Source organism: Malaclemys terrapin, chromosome 2 (genome assembly GCF_027887155.1).
Source record: "Malaclemys terrapin pileata isolate rMalTer1 chromosome 2, rMalTer1.hap1, whole genome shotgun sequence".
NCBI classification, from domain to species: Eukaryota; Metazoa; Chordata; order Testudines; family Emydidae; genus Malaclemys; species Malaclemys terrapin.
The window spans coordinates 243,113,352-243,139,047 of record NC_071506.1 but is presented as its reverse complement, the minus strand read 5'-3'; the positions used below and the strand labels follow the sequence as shown (position 1 = coordinate 243,139,047).

Genomic DNA, 25,696 nt, shown 5'->3' with positions numbered 1-25,696 from the left:
AAACTCTGTGGGATACTGTAATATTTGTGTGTGTGTAACTATTCAGGAGAACGGATTAGATTATAGAGATAGTAGGTGAGAAATATAACTGAAAGATTGCATAGAATCTAATGAGATAAAAATTTGAGTGGAGAGAACCGTGCAGTGGAAGGTGTATGAGTACAAATCCCAAATAATAAGATTATGAATATATTAAACGTAGGCTTATACTACTGGCCTCCAAAAAAGGAAGTACAGAATAATGCTGAGAATGTTGAAATATATATACAATAAATGGTGTGTGCTCTTATTAAAAAAAATCTCATCTTCATGCTGTCGCTTAATCGTCACTTGCAGAATTCATTTATTGCCTCCCATACTCCTCCATCATGAACATTATCCCTTAACTAATGGTTATAGTTTTTAAAGTAATATCTATTCTTGACAAATGGATAATTTCAGGAGCTAATGACCAATCTGGAAATTAACAACCCGAGTCAAAGCCTTAGGGTATTTGTCTTATAAATATTTATATTTGCAAAAGGAATAAGTGAACTGATTTCTCCTTTAGAATAATCTGGAGCACAAAGCATAGGGAAGCATTTAGAATATAGGAATAGTTAGTTAACCTCTTCTATGTTTAACCAAATGTGGCTTATTATCTTTGAAATATGACTTCTGAAAATAATCCAATAATACAGACTTACCCGGTGGCTGTTACTAAACAGAAACTGCCATTGGTTAATAATACTGAGTTACAATATGTATTCATTACTAAAAAATAACAGCGAGGGAGTGTCCTATAAAGTATGTTTTTATCACGTTGTGTTATGTTATTTATTTACTCTGGAAAAAATGATCAGCAGGTAAGAGAGGAAAAAAGAAACCATCTTTACTCTGGCTCCACCAATCCAGAGTTGAGGGGTTGCCCCCTATCAGGATGACTGACAAGCAGTAGCAATCAGAAAGTGTCCAGAATTTTGGCACTTTTGTAGAAACTTCCCATGGTAGTTCATCATCTAGATGAACAGGAGTTTAGATGACTAAACCATGACAAAGTGTCGGGCGATGGTGGGTTTGCCTCATGCATCTAGATGAGAATATATCTTGTCTTACTTATCCTATTGAGTCGCCATAGTTTGGCTGAAAAGACGTTTTTAGATTAAAATATCTACGTGTCATGATTGCTCTTCTTATTTTCCCAGATCAGGTTTTGTAACAAAATAAAACTAGTATATTACTTGTGAAATATCTGTCACGTTCACTGAAATTAGTGGTGCTGTTGGTGTAAATATTTTAATAGATATGCCAAATAGGAAGATGTGTAGTTTAATATGGTTGAAGTTGCTGTTTTTCATTCCTCATTCAGAGAACAAGCAGGTGTAAAACAGACAGAATAATGTCATGCCAAATTAAGGTAGTCTTTTACAGATAGCATTGAGAATTGATTTTTAAATGAGACTTTCTAGTGATCAGACGTTAACTATGTCATCAGGATTTCACTCTACTTTCTATTAGCTTTGCCACTTAGACAGTAATGATTTAATCCCATGCACAAAAGTGAACATTAAATGCAAAACCTTTATTAATGTATTAAGAAACATGCGAGTTTCATGAAGTTTCTAGAATATGTTGTGAGACTGGAGAAATGTATGCAAAAACATTCACTGAACATATGTATTTTGATACATTTATGCTTCAGCTAAAATAAAGAAATATATTCAAGATGAAAAGAAAAAAATACATCCTCAGAAATAGTGATCTTAGAACTGATTATGTATTACAATACGAGCCACTCTTGAACTATTTCAGCATGCAAGTACATCAGCGAGATGAAAGGTAGAAGGGAGAGTTTTTAATCTCAATGGTTCTGGAAAAGGAAATGAAAAGAATCTTTCACCTATTGAATATCAGCTACTAAGTCACCATGTTATATTAACTGATCAGAAAGGAGTATCATCAAGCTCAGTTAATTATGCGCACTGTCCTTCATTACAAATGACTTTAGCATGTAGGTGGGAGATGTACTGATGAGAGAAATCAAATATAGAACTTGGCTAGTTAACACTTTCTGAGCTGTTTTCACTACAGTTCTGCTACAGGCAAGTGTAAAATTTCTGTATATTTTTAGAATCTGGATGAGATTTTCATTCCAGTGGGTACATTGTTGAATAGTTCTGTGTGAAATTGACTTCAATGGGACTTTTTCTGTGTGTAAGGAATGCAAGAGCAGGCTCTAAGCCTCTAAGAATGTGGTTTTGATAAGAATATCTTCAAACCCTGCTTTTTAGAGAAGCCTGTCCAATAGGTTCTGGGAAATTAAGACAGGTCCAGCTTTTACTGAAATAAAGCTTATTATGATAGTGGAGATCATGCTAACTCTGGCTAATATTTTTAGTCAGATAAAATCCTTTGTTCTTTGGGATGCAAGTCCATGTCAAGTCAACACTTTGTTCTTGAAGTTTCTTCTCCTGACTGTTGAGATGAGAGCCTATAAAGCTTTGACCTAAAAAAGCACAATAAATCTCCAGGATACTGTTAGAAATGAAATGTTACATTTTATCTCATGGTGGTTATTATGATGGGGGAGAAAAAAGAATAACAAAACTACAATGGTAAGAGAGATTGCACTTGATCAGCTTTGGACTTGCTAACAGAGGTCGCACATAGACATTTGTCATTGCTTCTGCTTAATGGCAATTCATAAGATCAAATAGAATTTTTTAACATTATGTTAATGTTTTATTTAAAAAAAAAACCTAACCAAGTATGACATATGGTCATGTTTATTTTACTAGCTATATGAGACTGTTGTATGTGTTGCCCCCTTCCACTCACCCGCCTAATTAACCAAAAATTAATCCGAGGTTACAGTATCCTCTGGATCATAGGAGAAATAGACTGGTTTCAAACATGAGGCATCTCGGGTTTCATTACTGGTATTTTTAGATTTGATTGCCTATTAAGACTGAATATGGATTGATTCACGTTGAATACACAAAGGAGAATTCGAATGATTAAGTAACACACCACAGGTACACTTTTTGATAGGCATCACATGAGTAGCATCTATGTTATCAAGGAAGATAAAGCTTATGCTCTGTGTGTGTAAGTCAAGTCAACTCTGGTAATGCTGAATTATGATTTAAGACAAGACATTCTGCTACAGATCTGCACGCTAATCCAGCCGTACTCTAATCTTTGTCCATTGAGTGCAAGGTCCATCTTAGGTGCTCAGCTCCATGTGAACTCCCATGCTGTGGATAAAGTGAGGCTAGGATTTGGACGTGTGTGTGTGTGTGTGTGTGTGTGTGTGTGTGTGCTGTAGAATGAAAGCTTCTACCTAGCTCTCTGCGTACACATTCAAGGCCAGATCATCCCCTTCTGCAGTAAAACACACAGGAGGGGGTTCTGATACAGATCCCTCCATGTCATCTCATCCAGAGAAAGACCTCCCATTCCCTTAGAAAGGACTGCAGGGCTAGCCTGTAAACCGGGCAAATCCTTTGAGCATCTGCACCAGCTCTGGCCTCTGGTAGTCTCCTGAGGCATTGCAAGGCCCAAGTCTTCTTGGGTTCCTCCCCCCTTCCCCCCCCCCCCCCCCCCCCCGCAAGATGGTCTGTGGAAAAGGTAATGGAGCCTCATGTTGTCTGGAGAATCTATGTGGGTCTGGAGAGGGATGATGTGCATTCCTGCACCCCCTGTAGAGCAAACTTCTTCCACATCAACCTGTCCAGCCTCTACCCCTCCCATGACCATGTACCCTGAACCCAGTAAACTTCATCTGTGGGGTCTGGAGGCAGGGACCAGTTCTGTGGAGGCAGCTGAGATCTGCACATGGACAGCCTGTTGTGATGGCTTGATGCAAGCCCATTGAAGTTGATGAGAATCTTCCCATTGTCTTCTATGAGCTTTGGATCAGGCCTTGTTTGTGAACACTGGGGAGAATGGTCCAGACCTTACATGGAGAGCCGCGATATCTGGTTTTGTCTCTCGTAGATGTTAACATTTTGTGCTTCTTTCCCTTATATTTTAAACATGGCTAACACCTTTTAATATATCTGAAAATATGTGGCCTGCATGCAGCCCCCTCTTGAAAAACAGCTACTCTGATTAAAGTGCAGACAGTATAACTGTAATCGCAAGAATGTGCTTCTTTCACGGCTGTATTAAATAAGCAAAGGTCTCAAATGCCACGTTTCAAACTTTGTAACTGGATGCTTTTAAAGATTATTGATCATCATCATGTAACATCATGTTGTTTCTTTCCAGAGACCGACAGCTAAAAAAATTACTTCAATGGAGCCTACTTCTGTTCTCCTTCTCTTGCCACTTTCTGCCACTCCTCTAACCTATTCATTCACCATCATAATGTTTCAAAATGACCAAAACCTCAGTTCTTGCTAATTATACGCTACATGCACAGCGTGATGTCATAGTCTCATAATCACAGGTTGACAGTCCTGCAGCCTGGTTTATTTGATACCACTTTTTGTTTTACTAATAACATGTCAGGAAAAGTCCCACTTATTGTCTGTCTGTAATTCTCCCCCCCACCCCCCTTCACCCACATACACAGCTCGAACCTTCTACCCATTGATGTCAATAAGAGATTTGTCATTGACTGCAGCAGGAGTGTTAATAGGGCCATAGTGTCCACAGAACTTGACTTGTTTACCTTTTTTTGGACAGAACAACTTAAGCACATAGAGTTGTAGGGTCCCCTCTGCTTATACAGGTGGAAGAGAGCTGAATGTGCTGGCAGAGCTAGGAGGAGTCTGTGGTTCAGCTGCATACTCTCACTCTGCCTCAGAGTCCCTCCCACAAACCACCAGGTTGAGGCTCCGTGACCGTTAGAATTGGGCATATTGCAGGTGGGAGAGGATAAAGCCAGAGGGATGACCACTATAAGAGGCACATAGTCCTCTCAACCTAGTTGATATCTGATCAGAAATTTAGGTGAGAGTTAATGGTTATCCACGTGGCACGAATTCCACATCAGGGCTTCTGCTCCCCCTGGGTGAGGGTCTTGTGGAGACGGGTTCAGAAGGAGGTGGAAAGGGCCAGTGGCATAAAGGCATGTGGTGAAGCTTTGCTGCCAATTTTCCATGATACAGGGTTTTCTGTGTCTAGGGCTCTATTTTGAAGTCTTTCCTCAGGCCAAGATTACAAAACTCTTCCCTTCAGGAAAGAAGGGAAAAAATGCAACATGGTTCACCTTATAAAGTTTCTAATGGGCTTTTTTTCTCCCATTTTTCCCCTCCCCCTATGGTAGAGGACAATTAAGATCATAGTAACCTATGCAAGAAAATTAATTAGCTTCATCATGGAAGTTATCACGAAATCTACATGTTTGATGGCTGAATAAAGCTGAGTTTTTGTTTCCAACTCTGTTCTCAGAGATCCTGTCATTCATTATATTTAGTTCATTATGAAATTGTATTGTTTTGTTTTCCTACTTGGACATAGCACATAAGATCATTTTGATCCTTAGCCTTAAAAGCAGTTTAACTAAAGTATTATTTATGAATTCTCGGTATCATAGTGTTCTAATAATCTGAAATGCTTGTGGTTTCTTTGCACACTTAAAATCCATCTTTGTGGTCAAATACCTCTTGGATGATTGAGCAAACTGGCCCTATTTCATATTTTTCTATTATCAAATGGCTTCCCAATAATTTTTTAATACATAGTCTAAATTCTAAGGCTACAATGAAAGCCAATTTTATTTCCTGCCCTAAAAATAGTTTTTATGTACCACAAGTTCTATGCTCATTACAATTCACAAAGGAATTAGTATGTTACTTATCACTTTCCTGCTGTTTGTTCTTTTTCTTTTCTTTTCTTTTCTTTTCTTTTCTTTTCTTTTCTTTTCTTTTCTTTTCTTTTCTTTTCTTTTTAACAGTATACTGCTCTTACGTTTCCTCAGCACATTGTTAAGCTGAACCTGGGCAAGAAGCTGATTGATATGGCTCTTTGTGCCCTCACTAAATAGCAAAACATACAGTATATTGTGTCTGCACTTGGGGGGAAAATGGAATGTAATTAAATCTGTTTCAACTTGAGTAATGTGACATTTCTGTTCCTTTCATGTCAGACTTTATTCTCTTCTATAATCAGATTTCATAACCTCATTTATTATGTTTTCTCATTTGAATAGTCTTTAAATAAATGTAAGGGTTGTGTTGCTAGCTAACTAGTGACTATTAATGTGCCTATGTTGACTTTTTCCAAATCTTTTGGGTTTGGTGGTATGGATCCCCCAGGCTTGCAGGAGGGCATCTTTATTTGCCAGGTACTTGAACCTCACACATCTAAAATACAGGGGACTGCGCTGTTTCCTTATAGGAACCAGAATATTTGTTCCAATAAATATAATACCAGGAAGAGCCTGTGTACAAGCAGACAGAGCTTTTTTTAAAAAGTGCATGCATAGGCAACCTCTGTGAAATCAGCATTCAACAAAACAGATATTTGTTAATACAAAGGGTAAGATTTGCCATCCTTTTGTGGCAGTGCCTAGCAGAAGAGGCATGAAAATCTGAAAACAAAAAAAATCTAGCTCTTTTTCATAAGAGCAAATTGCACAACTGTACAAAAGAAAAACTAAACACACTAAAGCATTTGTAGAGTCTGTTGGACATTTAAAAGGGGCACTGGCAAGGAGTGTCAAATTCAACCTAACTTAAAGACCTTTTAGTGTGTGGAAAATAGTCTCAATTTCAATGAAAACTGTGTTATTGTTTTTTTTTAAATAAAAAACTCAGCCAACTCCTATAAACCTTTTGGGAGGAAACCCTATCTGCATCATATTTGCAAATCATTTTGGACAACCAGAGATCGTTGTTTATACCCTAATATTTTGTTTGTTTTAGCTCCCCTATCCCATTCCCTGGCCCTGTCTCCCCCCTACACTGTTGTTTCCTATAATTAGTACAGATACACATCTGTCTCCAGACTATCACCTAATCACTAAGGCCATATGGATAAATGGAATATAATTGCAATTTGGTAGAAACTGAGTGTTCTGCTTGTAAAAGTATTGTTCTTGTGTTGTTTTAAATCAGGTAAATTCAACGTTTGATACGGTGGGGTTTGTGGATTGGAGATGGTTTTCTGCAAAATATATTCCTTATTTTTACATTTGAAACCTTTTTAAAAAAATTGGATCAGGGGGCAATTATACGATGGTGGAGCCATGAGAAATTGTTACCATAAAATACAAATGCCCTGCAGATTGTATAGAAATCTGGCTCATTACATACAAATATTAACAGAGGTCATTTTTTTTTGTCCCCCTCTTTTTCAGTTATTTTTATTTCAGTTGCTGCGAGGACTGTCTTACATCCACCAACGTTACATTTTGCACAGGGACCTGAAACCACAGAACCTTCTGATCAGTGACACGGGGGAATTAAAGCTGGCAGACTTTGGTAGGAAAGCAGTTAATTAAAAGTCTATTTTATAATGTTCTGGGAATGGCAGACAGATGGTTTCATTGATTTTCCTGTTCCTAGACACACCTACTTTATTGCAGATAATTGTAATTTTTTCTCTAGAGCTAAGAAATTGATTATGGTCGACATAATACTTGATTAAAAGGAGTGAGTGGAAAATAAATAAATACTCCAAATCCTACTAGAAAGGGATGATAACACTGAAAGGAGTTCTGTTCTCGTTATCTCCATAACTTAAGATTTAGGATTTAGAAGAGAACCTTTGAAAAGGTCTAAGGACGTACAGGTCATGTCTAGTGGACAATCATTTGTGTGTTTAGTCATGGGGACATAAAGATCTGGAAGTAAGATTTAACTTTCATGAAATGACCAATGATTGAATGAGGCTTGAGGAAATAAGAAATCCGTAATGTTCTTCCTGATGATTAGAAGAAACAAGGATTATATGGACTGTTTTCAGTATCCATTGTTGATCCCCTTTGTAAAGCATCTAGGTATAAGACATTGTTCACCCCTTCCTTGTAAGGATGTCCCTTCTCAACACTTCCTTGAAAACCCTCCTTTTCTAGCAGTTATTGTAGCAGTGCCTCTTCCTCTAAAGGATAGTGCCAGTGTGGATGTGGAAAATGGTAATGCTTTTCTTGGGGTTTGTCCGCACTTACAGCGGCGCAGCTGCACTTAGTGAAGATGCTACCGTCGCTGCTGGGAGAGCTTCTCCTGTCAGTGTAGGTGCTCCACCTCCACACGTAGACACAGCGCTCTCTACACAGGGCTGGCTCCAGCTTTTCTGCTGCCCCAAGCACAGAAAAAAAAAAAAGAGTGGCGGCACTTCGGCAGCAGCTCAATCACGCCGCTTCTTCTGCGGCAGTTCAGCGGTGGGTCCTCCCTCTCTTTCTCTTCGGTGGCAGCTCAAAGAGGAAGAGAGGGAATGAGGGACCCACCACCGAAGACCCGGATGTGCCGCCCCGATACTGGACGGAGTGACGCCCCTTTGAATTGGCCACCCCAAGCACCCGCTTCCTACGCGGATGCCTGGAGCCAGCCCCGTCTCTGCACCATGGGTTAGGTTGGTATAACTACATTGCTCAGGGGTATGGATTTTCTATACCCCTGAGTGACGTAGTTATACCAACATAAGTTCCTAGTGTGGACCAAGTCTTGGTGACTTTAAAAAAACACTTTGTTTTATCAAGTGTAAGCTTCCAAATGCTGACAGAGTGCTTGAGGAGTTTCGCATCTTACTCTGGACCAGATTCTCAGCTAAGGAAAATCAGCATAACTCAGTCCATTTCAATAGTACCACATCAGCTTATGCCAGATGAGAGTGTGGCCCATCAGCTTCTTGAGGTGCCTTTTTGTTTTTTGTTTTTAAAAAAGCCCACCCTATACTCTCGGCTTCCCATTCTATTTACCAAGTGTAGTGAGGGTGCCTTACATGCTAATTGACAATTTCACTAGTAATTTAGTGGTGATTTTGTCTGTAATTAAAGTTACTGTGAGTAACAGCTGTGTGCGCGCTTATGTGCTGGGGAAAGAAATCGAGCTTCATATGATCACAGTTCACATAAATTTGATTAGTCTGTAGATTGTGAAGCAGCTTAAAGAAACACTATCTGAAACCAGTCATGTATAGCCTTGCTCACCATTTTCTGTTGCTATTTTTTAATACTTGGAAGATGCTACAAGATTTGAACAAGAAATGTTTTTTTAAAAGAAAATTCAAAGACTTCTGCTCTCCGGGGTGATATATTGTAGAATAAAATTCCATTTCTTAGAGAAATTCATGAAACATAGGGGGATCATTAGGTATTTATGCTTGCAGTGAAATATACATTAGTGCTCTGATGAAATATATGCAGTTTAAGGTGACTTATTTTCTTGGTTGAAATCGCTCGTTTTGCCATATCTGTTAAATATATAGAGATCCAAGGATGATATGAAAGTAACTTGAGTTATAGTCTTATAAGAATCTAAACACCTCAAGGGTAGAGTTGACAAAATAGCTGATTTATTGGTTCAGTAGCCAAACTGAAAATCAGAAAAAAAAAAAATTGTTAGTTTTGAACTAAAAAAGTATGATGTTTTGTTTTTCTTCACAAAATGAAAAATCATAAATATATTGTTCTGGCGGAATGAAATTTTCTGAATTTTCAAAAAAAAAATTTTTTTTGGCTAAAACTATTTACTGAATTTGACTTAAAATCATAAATAGTTTTGATATCTTGAACAATACATTTTTTGGCAAATTTACTACATTTTTTAGAGATGACAATAGGAAATCCAGCTGTAGTTTCAAACTTCTGGCTTTCATAGAATCATAGAATATCAGGGTTGGAAGGGACCTCAGGAGGTCATCTAGTCCAACCCCCAGCTCAAAGCAGGACCAATTCCCAACTAAATCATCCCAGCCAGGGCTTTGTCAAGCCGGGCCTTAAAAACCTCCAAGGAAGGAGATTCCACCACCTCCCTAGGTAACGCATTCCAGTGCTTCACCACCCTTCTAGTGAAATAGTGTTTCCTAATATCCAACCTAGACCGCCCCCACTGCAACTTGAGACCTTTGCTCCTTGTTCTGTCATCTGCCACCACTGAGAACAGCCGAGCTCCATCCTCTTTGGAACCCCCCTTCAGGTAGTTGAATGCAGCTATCAAATCCCCCCTCATTCTTCTCTTCTGGAGACTAAACAATCCCAGTTCCCTCAGCCTCTCCTCATAAGTCAAATGTTCCAGACCCCTAATCATTTTTTGTTGCCCTCCGCTGGACTCTTTCCAATTTTTCCACATCCTTCTTGTAGTGTGGGGCCCAAAACTGGACACCGTACTCCAGATGTACTTTGTAGTTATTACTTTGATTATGAGCTCTGTGGGGCAAGGACTGCCTTTCACATATCTCTGTACAGTGCCTAGCACAATAGTGTCCTGGTCTATGACTGTGACTGTAATACAAATAGATAATTTATAGTTCTCATCTGAAAAGAACCTTTGTTAGGTCGGGGCAGGGGTTTAAATAAAAATGAAAAATTATAAGAGATGTAAAAATTGCTTCAGTTCATGGCCGGTGGGAATCAGCTTAAGTTTTAGCTGAGCCTAATGAAATTCTTTCCCGTTTATGAAGTCACTGCACATCCTACTTGTCCAGTTTGACAGGCATAGATCTGCCAGAATGGTTGGCGTGAACTGATTATACATGTCTCATTGTAACACACAGAACATAATCCTCCAAAAACTTTCCTAAACATCAGGGATAGAACATATGGACATTTAAAAAAAAGAAAGTGTCAGCAATGTGTGCTGAATTCTGCAATAGCCTGTAAATTCCCCTTGCATACACTAGACTAGGTCTAGGTTACACCATCCTCCTTGGGGTAGAGAGCAAGCAAATAAGTTATCAAAATTTAAAAAATTCACCACCTCTGGTAAGTACCTCATTGAACTGGAAACACAAAATCACAAGAGACACTTCCCAGTTTCTGGCAGGCCACTTGAACACTTCTAGGTTACATTGTCTGATGTCATGGTTTGCACAGAGTAGAAGAGTAGATGAGACATTCCTTGTTTTCACTATGTTACCAGCCTTCACCCCCTCAGGTAAGGAAATGCCCAAATTACATATTTCTGGTGAGATCCTGGCCCCAGTGCAGTCCACAGCAAAACTTCCATTGATTTCAGTGGGGCCAGCGTTTCACCTCTTTGTGTTGACAAGAAATCTAGACTCGCGTGTAAGGCTTGATTACAGTGTTACTTTGAAAGCGCACAGTCCATAAATGAAGAACAGGTAGCAATAGTACACATAAAAGAAAAAGCCCTTACAATATTCAGTGCCCATATTTCTGTTGCAGTATGATGGTGTCAGGGAGAATTTTTAATCCCTTATGCTTGTCTTGATTAACCAAAAAAATCTATGGAATCCTCTATAACTGACAAACTGAGAGAAGATTTTTTTTTTTTTTTTGAGTTATTTTTTCCCTCATGGCTCATGACCTTGTGAAATGGAAAACCAGACGGGTTAAATTTCCTTCCAGAAAATCAAGATGAAAAATTAAAAACTATGAGGTAAAGAGCTGGAGGGTTATGACCCCTTTCACTGACGGCATGGGAAATGAGAAGACAAATATCCCTCTCTTTTTATAATACGATGCAATTATACAAAATAAATGACACTCTTCTACCAAAGACATAAAATGAAACCTTTTTGCTGTTGGAGCTCTAGCTCCCGCAGGCTACTTCTTCTCTAGAAGGTTCTTGGGAGGGAAATTTGTGTAAATTATATTTGGGATTAATGACAGTACATTAGGGTGCCTCTCTCTTTCTCTCTCTTTTTTTTTTAATAAAGATTGAAGAGAAGCCGAGGAGAAATGAGCTTGTGTCAGAGACAGGATTGACTTTGCCATTGCAATAAATATAAAATCTTAGACTAACGGCCTTTCAGTCCCAGAAGAGAAGACCTTCAGAGTCTGGTTTCATAAGTTTACAAAAATCAACAGTGCAGCCCTAGTTTTTAATTCAGTCTCAGTTTTCTGTTATTCCCTCAGCCTAAGATATCAAATACTCAGAAGTTGGCTTTGGTAGATCATTGTTCTTGGATAAACATGCTGAAGGAAAAGCATTCCTGCTTGCTAGTGCATCACATTGCAGCGGAGATGGAATCTTTGAGTAACTATAGGCACAACCCCTTTTTTTTAAACTGTGTAGAGAGTTCCCAGATGTTGATACTCTTATGTGTGTGTCATTCTTCAAAGCAAAGAAGTAACCAAAGGAGGTTTGCTTTTTTATTGTGCCTATTGAAAGAGCATTTATGAGAAGAGAGACCCAGCAATCAAAGGAAAAGGGAGAACAGACCACAGACTGTATCAAATTAAAAATTGATAAAGTATAAAAAATTGCTTTCATGACATTGTATGAGGTGGAAGAATATGTCTAGAATAATTGTTGCTACACAAAGTAGACAAGAAGAAAACTCCACTTTTTCTTTCTATTCTAAATCTAATGTAAATTCTAGGGAAAATTAAAATATGCTAGGAGTTTTTCCTGTGAAATGATTAAATAAGAGCAATAATTAATTTTGATCTTGTGTGTGAATTTGATTTAAAGTTTTTTTTTCCCCCCAAACTGTCCTCTAAGTAGAAGCAAGGTGCTAAACCTTTAATGAATAGAGCTATTTTCAATTACAAATTGAAAAGAATACAGTCATTTGTTTTAAGCTACCCACCATTCAAAGAAGTCAAACTTCCTGGCTAATTTCCTTTGGCCTCAGTTCACAATTTTTTCACTCAGCTATTTGTATATCTTAAGCCTCCTGTATTTGCAGATACGTTTGTTTAGCCTTTATACAGGATTGCTTTTGGTATGTTGAAAAACTGATCAGTTTTGTTTGGTGATGTCATTCTGCAGAAGTTTTGAAAGCTGCAGTATTTCTCAGAATAAACATATTTATCTTAACTATAGACCGTGTCAAATGATTGTGCAATATCTCATAGAAGCACATACTAGAAGATATAACCCTAAAAATGGCATACTTTCCCCTCCAGAAGTACATATGATCAGATTTTTCGCCTAGTCAGTAAGTGCATGATTTATATTGTTCATTATATGGACACTTTATGAAACCCTTCACTTTTGCTGTATATTAGAGCAACATAACAATAATGATATCATTTCAGTTACCATTAAGTTTCAAATTAATATAGGAAAGTGTCTCCTCATAGACTTTCACTAGAAAACAGTGCTTCAAAGACTTTTGAAGGAAATAAGGATTGAAGTATTGCAGACAATTTCTTGTTCAATTTTCATGTAGAAGACATAGGGTGGGTTTTTCAAAAGTGCTCAGCATTGGGCAAACACTCCCTCTGAATTGACTTTAATGGGGGGAGAATTAGGCAATTCTGAGCACTTTGGAAAATCTGATTCCTAGATTTCAAGGATTCAGCTAATCTATTCTATCAAGGTTTTCCTACCATGCCTATTACCATAGTATCTGCTGACCAGCTGATTAGAGCCCTACTAGTTTCATATTTTATGTTTGGTCCTACTCTGTCAGCTAGAAAGCAAAGATCCAGATGAGGGGTTGGGGTATTACAGGGAAAATGAGTGTTCTGTAACCTTAAACCAAATCACATATGTGCCAGTTACATACTGACTTAAATTACAGTATAGAGAGCTCTCAATTTTTAAAAGCTATTATTTACTAATGGTGTTATACGTGTAAAAGTGGTTAAAATGAGGAAAGAATCTGTACCAGTATGCCCCAAAATATGTAGTAACGTAAAATTGCCCAATGAAAAATTAAAAGCATGCACAGAGCCTTTGAGAATAGGCACGCTGCCCTCAGCTGTCAGTGTATTGAAAATCCCATCCAGCATGGGTGTAGAAAACAGTGAAAGTGTAGCTTTAGCTTGGACTCATATAACTTTATCAATTTGTGTGGTTGTGAGAGAAATTAGCCAAAATATTAGTGGGGCTGTTGTCCTACTATATCAATAGATTGATATATCTATGCCACCAGGAATTCAATTTCACGTGTTTGCTGGCTGACGAAGCTTCCCTGGGACCAGCTTTCCTGGCTGTCTTTTTCCTTTTAGACATGCAGCGCCAGGGAACAGCAATTACTTGTGCTGATAGGATTCTGATGAAGAGACCTACAGATGAGAGAAGTTGGAGGGTCCTGAAGCGTGGGCTGTATTTTGGATTGTGCAATTACTGTAGAGTACAGATGCCTGCTGTGTAGTCATTGCTTGTAATTGACACTTCATTCTCTTTAGTATGTACACTGACTTTTACAAGTTATTTTAGGCCCTGGCTGCAGGCACAACAGCTGATTATTATTATTTTTGTCTGCAAGATAGTGTGTGGCTATGAACATCTAAGCATTTGAGAAAGAGGGACTGTAAAATATAAATACAAAATACAATATTGAAATAGGAAAAACAGACCAGAACAATAAAATATTGCCAGCTTTATTCTAATTGTCAAAGATGGAGAAATATCTAGTGCTGTGGATTTTTGAGATTACATATTAAAGGGAGATTTTGTTTAAAGTTGCATGCTCTTCTCTTAAATTTGAAATATCACAGTTAGAAATGTCAGCTTTGAACAGTCCTCTTGGGAGTCCGAGCTATGTGTGATTACTCCAAAGAATATGAGTATTGGTGGTCAGAAACTCAGTATTTGTCCCTGAAGTTCTTAGGACTGATCATTATATGAATACTGGTGGTCAGAAACTCAGTAATTGTCCCTGAAGTTCTTGGGACTGATCATTGTCTTCTGTGGGAGTGGATTTTGGAGAAAGAAATCTGCACAAGGAGATCTTCATGGAAATTTTCCTGAATTCTTCATTGGGAGGTGAAATTTCCCCAGAAATTTTTCACTCAAACCCTTTGGGTCTCTCTGGGTCTGTGAAGATGTATGGGAACCTGTAGGAGGCCTGGGTCATCTGCATGGAGGAGGTCCTGTTTTAAGTTTTCAGGGGTTTATTAATGATCAATAAAAGAAAAGTTTTCAAATAAATATGATTAAACCTTGAGAACGTCTTTAAAGACATAGAGGTTGATTAATAATAGCATGAGCTAAAAGGTTTGGGGGTTGTGAGAGTTATACTCAATGGAGAAGCAGTTTAAAAACTGGATGCTGTACATAGACTAAGAACGTTTCTGTGAATTTTCATAGAGATTTTTATTGTGGAGAGCATGTGCTTGGAAATGTCACAAGGGACCAGAGTAGTACCATGTAGTTTACTGTTAAAATGAGAAGCTATGTTATTTAACCTAAGAAAATAGTTTTTTTCTTCTCAATAAACATTCCCAGAAGGAATTAGTCTTTATAGGAAATTGTATATGATCCCCAGATAATGGATTCTGTAAATGTGCATAGACACCATACGCTGTTATGCTTTACTGTGTCAATGGCCCACAGAGTATCAGTTCTTTAAGATAGTGATACAAGAGATCATCCTGGTGCCCAAGAACCTGTTACATTTGGTGGTCGACGATATAGAGACAATAAGGTTGTTTTGCTGAGTTCCACTGAGTGTGTGTAATAGCTTTAATGTCTCCAAAGGATTGCTTATGATCTTTGTGCTTAGAATTATGACAACTCTGAGGGTTCTTCTCTCCCCTCGTTATGTTTCTTCAACAATATTTCACTCCTCCTCTTTGCATCTATCATAATTCCTTTGGAAGAATAAGTATTGTCAGGCTCTATTGACAACCTACGTGTTGTGTTGAATTTTTGTTGTTAGATGATGATGATGATGATTGGGTGGGGGAGGAAGGACAACATATGCATGAATTATAGTGCCTCTTTCTCCCCATTGTGGGTTATTACAGGACAGGGAATGGAAGCTGAGGTGTTCAATGTCTGTTTTGCTTCAGTCTTCGCTACAGAGGTAAATTGTGACTGGATATTTAACACAGTTAATATTAACAAGAGGGAAGAAACACAAGCCAAAGTAGGAAAAACAGGGTAAGGAATATTTAAATAAATTAGATGTATTCAAGTCGTCTGGGCCTGATGCAGTTCCCCCCAGGGTTCTTAAGGAACTAGCTGAAGCAATCTCAGAAACATTAGTGATTTATCTTTGAGAGCTCATGGAGGATGGGTGAGGTCCCAGAGTACTGAGAGAGAGCAAACATAGTACCTGTTTTTAAAAAGGAGAACAAAGAGGACTTGAGAAATTATAGCCCAGTCAGCCGAACTTTGATACCTGGAAAGATACTGGAAAAAATTATTAACCAATCAATTTATAAGCACCTAGAGGTTATAAGTAATAGTCAACATGGATTTGTTAGATCATGTCAATCCTAATTTCCTTCTTTGACAGGGTTACTGGCCTAGTGGATAGGGGGAAGTGGTAGATGTGATATTTCTTAATTTTAGTAAGGCTTTTGACACAGTCCCAACATGACATTCTTATAAGCAAAACTGGGGAAATGTGGTGTAGGTGAAATTACTATAAGGTGGGTACAAAACTGGTTGAAAGACTGTACTCAAAGAGTAGTTATCAATGATTCGCTGTCAACTGGGAGAGCATACAAGTGGGGCCCTACAGGGATCAGTCCTAAATCCAGTACTTTTCAGCATTCTCAATAGTGACTTGGATAATGGAGTGGAGAGTATGGTTATAAAATTTGTGGGTGACACCAAACTGGGAGGGGTTGTAAGCACTTCGGAGGACAGAAACAGAATTCAAAATGACCTCGATAACTTGGAGAATTGGTCTGAAATCAACAAGATGAAATTTACTAAAGGCAAGTGCAAAATACTACTCTTTGGAAGGAAAAATCAAACGCATAACTACAAAATGGGGAGTAACTGGCTAGGTGGCAGTACTGCTGAAAAGGAGGTGGGGGTTATAGTGGATCACAAATTAAATATGAATCAACAATGTGATGCAGTTGTGAAAAAGACTAATATCGTTCTGGTGTGTGTTACTAGATGCCTTATATAAGGCATGGGTGGTAACTGTCCCACTCTACTCTGCATCAGTGAGGCCTCGGCTGGAGTATAGAATCCAGTTCTGGGTATCACACTTTAAGAAAGATGTGGACAAATTGGAGAGAGTCCAGAGAACAACAACAAAATGAAAGTTTCAGAAAAGGAAAGAAACTGGACATGTTGAGTCAAGAGAAAAAGAAAACTGAGGGGGGAGACCTGATAAGTCTTCAGATATGTTAAGGGTTGTTACAAAAAGAGGACGGTGATCAATTGTTCTCCATGTTCACTGAAGGTAGGACAAGAAGTAATCAGCTTAATGTATATCAAGGGAGATTTTGATTAGATATTAGGAAAAACTTTCCAACTATAGGGTAGTTAAGCACTGGAATAGGCTTCCAAGAGAGGTTGTGGAATCACCATCATTGGAGGTTTTTAAGAACAGGTTGAAGAAACACATGTTAGGGATGGTCTATGTACACTTGGTCCTGCTTCAGTGTAGGGGGCTGGACTTAGCGCAGACTTCTCAAGGTCCCCTCCAGCCCTACATTTCTGTGATTCTATGGCCTCTTGTGCACTGCAAAAAGTTAGTGAGAATTCCCCATTCTCTAGAACCAGCTGGGGAATAAGGAGGCCACAGTTGAGGAACCAACTTGGTTAATAGGACCCCAAACCCCAGTGTCTTGTGGGGTGGGAGTGAACTTGCTGGCGGTAAAGGCTGTGCAGGTAGAGGGCCAGGGAGGCTTGGAAGGTTGGCATGCTGGTCAGATACTTTTCCAGGGCAACAGAGCGGCGAGGAAAATGCTTTTTTATCCTCTGATTTGGGCAGACTTGGGCTGAGATTACTGCTGGGGAGTGGCTTCTTTCCCCAGGATATTCTTTCTGGTGTTTTTCAGCATCTACATATAACCACTAGGTGAACTGGTCAGATGACATGGACTCAAGTGATAGCAAGATGCAATTTACAAACAGCTCTACCTTTCCTTCACCATATATAATCACACCACTAACACCAAGGTGGCCCAGTGCTTGTGTTACTGTGGTTCAAAACCCAAAGCTCTTGGTAACTATTGCTCTTGGTGAGGTGGTGGCGGGAAATAAATCCGTGGAAACATGGCCATCCAACTGAGAAGTGGGTGGCACAAACAGTACAATACAAGAGTGCGTTCACTTAAAGCTGCACTTTATTTTAGTCTCAAGCACTTACACATAATCAATAATTACCGAAGTCTGGAGCAGTCTTTGAGTGGTACGACAACAGCCATCCGATTGGCCCGTCTTTCAGCTGCTGTTGGGGCTCCTATTATGTGTCCCTGAAGTGTCTCTGCTTATTTATTGGGTTAGAGTAACAATAATCTGTCAATTAAAAAAAACTTGTCAACCAAACAACTTCAAAGTTTAAGCAAGAGGTCTCCTGAAACCATTAATTAGACAGATGTGTTTTTGCAGAGTCCTCGTGCCTTGAGGGCCCTAATAAACACATCCCAAAGGGCAGATATAGATAAGCTTCCTGTTTTTCCAAAACATATACCTCATCAATTTCAACAGAGATCTTATCAGGAAGGACACAGGGTCGGCTCCGCCTTCAACCCCCTCGCCTCCTGACTTCTTGCTTAGGTGTGCTAAGGCTGTTGCAGAGGCCTGCTAAGACCTACTGATTTAGTTGCTTTTGGCCATAAGCATGATAATCAATATTCCAATTATCAGTAATGTTCCAGGCATTTTGTTGGTCTGCCAAAATGACCCTGTGCACTTGGATGAGATCAGCTTATGGATAAAGAACAGCTGACTGAAGCTGAACCAGAGCAGAGGTGATGCTGGGTGTTCACAGGAAAGTATTTTGAGGAGTTTGCAGCCACGGTGCAGTCTTTGACTGAAGGTTCACATCTACAATTGGTCAGTTCAGTCCATAGTCTGAATGTACTTTTGGGTTCTTCACAGACACTGAGCTCTGACATCACAATGGTGCGAGTGATGCTTTCTACTATCTTTGGCTGGCTTGGAGACTGTCCCATCCTAGTGGGTAAAGACCCGGTCTCACTTATCATGCCTTTGTCACCTCTAGGCTGGACTACAGCAATGCAGTATATCTCAGAATGAAACCTTCAGTACTTAGTAAACTCAAACTGATACAAAATACTGCAGTGCATCTCCTCAGCGACAGAGGCTTCATGATCACATCACACCTGACCTCCACTCTCTACACTGGTTACCATAGAATTTCAAATCATGTTTAAAGTCTTAGTCCTTATCTTCAAAGTGCTCCATGGCCTGGGCCCAGGATACCTAAAAGACAGTTTACAGCTCCAAGATGAAGACTGTGGTTGACAGCACTCCCTAGCACAGTGGAACTCTCAACAATAAGAGTTAAGTTCATCCGTGTGGGAGACAGAACCTTCTCGGGGGTGGAATGAACTCTCCCAGAAACTAAGGGCTATCTCAAATCTCACTACTTTCTGCTGCAGGTGCAAGGATGATTTCTTTGTCCTTTCCTTTTCCAATATAAGCATATAGCAACATGTGTATATATAAAATAAAAAAATCGTACTAAAACAAGACATTCCACTCCACACACTTCTTGCTTTGGGCAGAGGATGAGAGAACAAACAGCATGTGATAGACGTGTAGTCACATTGCTTAATGCATTATTGGAAGGTGCTCAGATACTAGGGTAATGAGCGCAATATAAAATTGTACGTAGAACAGAATACAGTTGGCAGCATATGCTTGCCATACTGCCCACAAGAGACGTGGTGGAAAAGGAGAAAAGACAGGAGTGTATGGGTGGTATCAAAGTTTCCAATGACTAGCGCATATACTATTGTCAGTGCCACGGGAGGGTCTGATATCCTGCCATGATGTCAGACATTGTCCATTGAGGCCTGTCTGACCCATAATGTGTGCGGTAATTGGGGGCTGAGGAGGGCAGCGGAGGGAAAGGGGGTGGATGTGATGGAGGAGTTGTTAGTCCAATATCTTTGCTGACACCTCTTATTCTAATCGGTCTAGCTTATGTGATTGCCATAGTAAACCTTAGTCTTAATCATTTCTTAGATCTGGTAGTGATATTGATTTTTCAAGCAGGCTTACGAAAACTGCCATTGTGACTTTAGATGCTGAAAGAGCATCTGACAGACTCAAGTGGGGATTCATGTTAGTTCTATGGCATGGAATTGGAATTGGAAAATACTTTACTAACTGGATACAAAGTCTTTGTGGAAACCCTGAGGCTGTATTTTGCTCAGCTAAGGTCATATCTGTTAATGCCTTTCCCTTCAACAGAGTACAAGACAAAACTGCTAACCAAGTTAGCCATTGTGTTACATTTTTGACAGTTTGCACTGACTGCTTTTTGAAGGTGTTGAAATTAAACTTTTCAGAAAATTCTCCTCTGCTGATATAAGTAATGCACACTTCATAATGTACTTCTTTTACCATAGGTAAACTCAGCGTGATTCTTAGCCTGAACAAGGTTACTCACTTACAAGTAAAATACAGCCACCTCAGTGGTGCACTGTGGCAGCCAATCTATGCCAATAAGTAGCTAGAGATGGGAATGACTCACCAAATATGTCTCTAATTAAAAGTATATGGGGGAAATGTAGAGCCCAATCGAACTCCATTGATTTTTAGTTGGACTAGTGTTGAGCCTTTAGGTAGGAGAAATGTACTATAATTATCTAGTTGGTATTTGGTCAGGATACCCTTTCACATGCAAAAAATGAACTTTTAATTACTTGGATTTAGGTTTGATCCAAACTACAGCACCTTTGCCCTTGGTCAGCAGTAATTACCTACAGAATGACCAACACCACTTTCTTCAGAGCCTGACGTTGACCAGGTCCAAGATCCTTCCTAGTTTGAGAGCTCAAGAAATTGCAGAGTGAAGTGTACAACATCCCTTGTTATAAGACAGGCCTATCCATTGCATTGAACTGTGAGAGTATTTAAAATATTGTACCTTCTTTCTTAAGTTTCTTAAAATTCAGCATTGGGTGCTTCTGGTATGGTTACGGCGACAAAATACCACATGCACCTAGTAAGACAAGAAGCCAGTAAAGGATTTAAGGAAGAGTGAAGTGCTCAGACCAGTGGGAGAAGAATTATAACTAAAGCAGTGGCATTTTGGGGAAGCTAGAAGTAAGGTTTTATTAGTTGGTAAAATTACACCCCAAACATAATGAAACAGCTTAAAAATAAAAACAAAACACAGAGAAATATCTTAATGTACTTTTTTCCCATCCCTCTTGTGAAATGTTCTTCTGTTTTTAAAAATTTAATTTATAGCCTGATTTTTCAGAGGTGCTGAGCACCTGCAAGTCCCATTAACTTCAGTGAGAGCCGTGGTTGCTCAGCTCCTTTGAAAAGTGGGTCATTAATGTCGATCTCTTCAGTGATATAATTTGCCTCTGGCCTGAAAAATGTCAAACTGCTCCCACCAATGAGCTCGTGTACTTAGTATCCTAGGGGCCTGGCAATGAAGCTTTTGAATCAAGGTCTCTTGTTTGACTTCCATGATGCTCTCAACTCCTTGTCATCCTGCTGTGATTAAGTTTTGTTTAATGAGCCTTTATTTAAATGAGCCTTTAACAAAACACTGTATTATATAACAGACAATTTATGCAACAATTTAAAATCATTATACAGTGAATAAAATGAAATGCATTAATAATTATGCAGATTTGTTATGCAGAAAAATACATAAACTACATGGAAATTAAAGAATATATTAAAGGGAAAATAGTATGGATTAAAGAAAAAAGTTTAATAATGAAAACAAAGATATTGAGGTGCAAGGGGAAAGATTATTAACAGGAAGTGATTAAATAGAATAAACTTATGTTAGATCTATTTAATATGAAATAATTACATTTTTCTGACTGAATTTTTAAAAAAGACTGAATTAAAAATGCAGTCAATAACCTATTATATTTTTCTTTAAAAGATTTAAAACAAAACTTTTAATTTAATATAAAAGTGTTTTCACAACTTTACATAGGTAATTATTTAATGTATATAGTATTTAATGAGTTTTTTAAATTTTCATTGTTACTGAAGGATACAATCTCCTCTTGATATGTTAGGGTTTATTCTACATGCACAACTCTCCTATTAATGCAAATACGAGCAATTCATGAAGATCTACCTGCATTAAGGTGAGAATATTCTGTTTCCTCTGCAGCAGTTGGCCTTCTGAATACCCAAAAGATGTCGGGAACCATTTATAATAGTAATACTTAGCACTTACCTAGTGATTTGAATTTTCAGTGTTGTATAAACATTAACCCCACATCACCCTTAATGTATGTTAGAAATAGGGAAACTATGATACAAAGGTTAAGTGAAAGGGTATCCATATTAAGAGCTGGGATTAGAACTTGACAGTTCTTGGTTCCCTAAGACCTGCAGACAGCACTTTTCTCTATTAGCAGGTTCTTACTTTCTGTATTGAGAGAAAAAAAACATTAATTGAATCAGTCTTGCTTTAGAGCAGACAAAAAAAATGAGGTTTTAAGGTTCCTGGAGAGATTTATGTATTTAAGGACATTTCCAGAGATTTAATGGGTTCTATAATAGCTTTGGCTCCATCTATAACAATACCCAGGCCATGTGTTAATGAACATTTTCATTTACTGTATTTCTAATCCTCCCCTAAAGTCTGTGTATTTCTAAGAACCTGATTTATTTAGCTGTTGAGTTAGGTGGTCTGTAATGAGGAAAAAGGGTAGAACAAATTTAAATGATTGCTGTTGAGCATGAAAGCTGCAACAACAATGCAATATCATGCATCACAAGGCAAAATAAAGTTTTAAAACAGTACTGTCCATAATCAATAGCACTTGCATTTACAGCACAGGTAGAGTTTTACATGGATAACTGCATTATTCAGGGGGAGAGGAACTTTATGCTAAATTGAAGGTTTTCTGGCGGGTACGCCTTGGACCAGATTCTCAGCTGTTACAAATCAAAGTTGTTAGTCTGAAGTTGATGTAACAACAACACGAGTTTACCCCAGTTGGGGCTTTGGCCCCATCTATCCATTTGCCAGCTGCAGTAATTCCTTTTTTTGTGACCATGAAGATGCTCTCTTTTTGTGAAGATTTTTAGAACTATAAATAGCTTATTTTTCCTTAGTCTCTAACTTTTATTACAATACTGTTAAATTAGACTTTGCTGGTGTGGGTAGGTTTGATTGTGGAAGCCAATACTGAACAAGAGGAACCAGAACAGAACAACTTTGGGGTGTTATTTATACTGACAATGTTGATGTAGTAAAGATGCTTAAGTCATCTATTAAGGAAGCTGAAAATGTGCTGCAGCTGCTAAACTATCTGTAGACCTCAAAGAAAAAGACCGTTGCCCACTCTAGCACAAGTCTGAGCTTATATTTTTTATGACAGCTCTTTAAAACTATGGCAGTTCTCTGCCCAGGCTGTCTTGTAATACTCTTGAACGTTACAAATCTTGCCATATAGGTTGTCTACTCTAGATAACATGTGAGGATAAATAAATTGTCAGATTGTGACTTTTAAGTTTGAACTATTCAAAATGCATTCAGCCATGTAAATTTTCCTTGCGACTCTGTTTGCTGTCACTGCTTCTACATACCTTTTTGGGTTATTATTTTAACCAACCCATTGACGCAAGAATTTTGACATACAGTTATGTTAATTTGTTTTGCAAAACTCCATAAGTGTGCAGAGCTTTAGGTGCTTAAATAAGTAATAGTTTAAATAAAGTTTTGAACGTTCAAAATTTTATATTGAAGTGGCCCTCAATATTTGTGTATTTTGGCATGTTGAGCTTACTAGTCTGAGTGTTTTGATTGCTACTATACTAAATTTGTCAGAGGTGGGTTCTCCCAGTGACCTACTGGAGTTATTGCTTCAAGAAATGACAGTTCAGTAGGTGAAAGGTGGCTTTCTTTCAGTGGTAATAGATATTCAACTCAGCATGGATGCCAAATTCAGTTCTAATGGAAGTCTATGCATCTCCCTAGATTTCATTGGCACCGCATCTACTTAAAACACGGCTAAATTTGGATCTGTGTCTTTAAGTGTTCGTTGCCCTAGAAGATTCTACTGTGGTCCATTCAGAATTTTCATATCGCTTCATTGCACATAGGTACTGTAGCGGGAGGTTTGATTCTTAACAGTGGATTTCCAGGTATTTATTGGTGTAAGGCACAATCTTAATATTCTTCTAGTATAATTATTTTATATCAAAAGTCCTCTCTTCATTTATTTTCTATGATAGAAGTTTCTGTTGCAGAACTGTATTATGATCTGATTGGATAGCTCTGAAGGAATATGGATACATGATTACTGGTGTAAAGCCAAATAATACTCGAGGTCTGTACATATAGGAATGTAAACTTTCACCTAAAACTTTGCCTTCAAGTTGTATGATTTAACTAATTTAGGATGACATACATTAACTGGATTTTGAGGAAGAATTCACTTGAGCAGGTGGATCTGAGGACTCGGGAGGTTCCTCTCACATTGTGTCATTCTCAAGAAGCAATGTATTGGTACATTTGCCATTTTTGCTCTTTAAAGCAAAACAAAAAAATGTTTAAAATGTCTCTAATGGTATACATATTAAAGTTAAGTCATGTGCAGTAATTGTCATTCTTAGATGTGTTCGGCAAGCCTACAAAAGAAAGCAGGGACATGTAGAATTAAGTGCTGAATTTGAGAATTACAGTGGTGTAGTTCCATTGTCTTTCAGTGCAGTCACCTGTGATTTAAACTAGTGTGAGAACAGAATCAGGCCGACTGACCGGTGGAGTGCTATTACCATGGAGATTAGTATGGTAGTATGTATAAATTGTGCTGGAGTGCCTAGGCACTGTGGGTGAGATTCTGGGCTACTCTTCAAAGAGATTTAACACACAACTCATAGCCCAGGGAAGATGGGGGTCAAAAGACAGCTTTAAGTCATCATTGTGCCTTCTTGATCCTGGGCTGCTCCAGAGGCTGGAAAGGCCCCAGGGATAACTGAGGGTATGTCTGCGCTGCAATCAGAAGTGTGATTGCAGTAGGCGTAGACAGACCTTGATCTAGCTTTGATCTAGCTAGCTTGAATAACAATAACAGTGAAGCCATGGCAGCATGGGTTAGCTACTCAAGTACATATCCAGATGAGCTTGTGCAGCCTGTACCGTCACCCAGGCTGCCATGACTTCTTTGCCATTATTATTCAAGCTAGCTAGATCAAAGCTAGCTCAGCTATGTCTACATGTGCTGCCGTCATGTCTCTGATTGCAGTGTAGACATAACTTAGATAGGTTCCTTAGGGATGTCTAAAGGTAAGTCAGCCTCCACGGGCGGCCCTGTGGGCTGCAACACTGCCCATAAACTCTGCAGCACTGTGTGCCCTTCCCCTAACAGGCACTTCAGCCTATGCAATGGATTTTAAGGTCACTTTTTGCCACTCCAGCCCATTTACATGGTGTAATGAGGTGAGGGTGAAGATCTCACCCAACGTGTGGGAGGGAAATGAAAGCTCCCTTCTTTTATCTTTCCCACCAGAAAGTAACTTTGTTTTGTGGCCGATAGTTACAGGGCTACCTACGTAGTAGAAAGCTTGTGAAAATGAGTTCTCCACTTGATACACTGCATTCTGTGTAGATGGATTACTCTACTCTATGTAATTCTGCCTATAAACTGCTAGAACCTACAACTCACAGGCACATGTGCTGAATTCTGTGTAAGAATGGGTTTCAGACACACAAAATAATCCAATCCTGCACAGAAACACAAGTAAATAGCAATTTCTTGTATGAAGTGCAAACTCCACTGTCAACATATTCAAATTATAGATAAGCAGAT

General features: G+C 38.7%; 1 protein-coding gene across 4 annotated transcripts in view; it reads left to right on the top strand.

Moving 5' to 3' along the window:
* Positions 1-25,696, top strand: part of CDK14 (cyclin dependent kinase 14) — a 482,473-nt gene that overhangs the window by 247,680 nt on the left and 209,097 nt on the right. For all 4 annotated transcript variants that reach the window (XM_054020506.1, XM_054020507.1, XM_054020508.1 and 1 more), the window contains one exon: positions 7,289-7,412. In XM_054020506.1, coding sequence (XP_053876481.1) covers positions 7,289-7,412 — 124 coding nt within the window. The remainder of the gene's footprint in view (positions 1-7,288; positions 7,413-25,696) is intronic.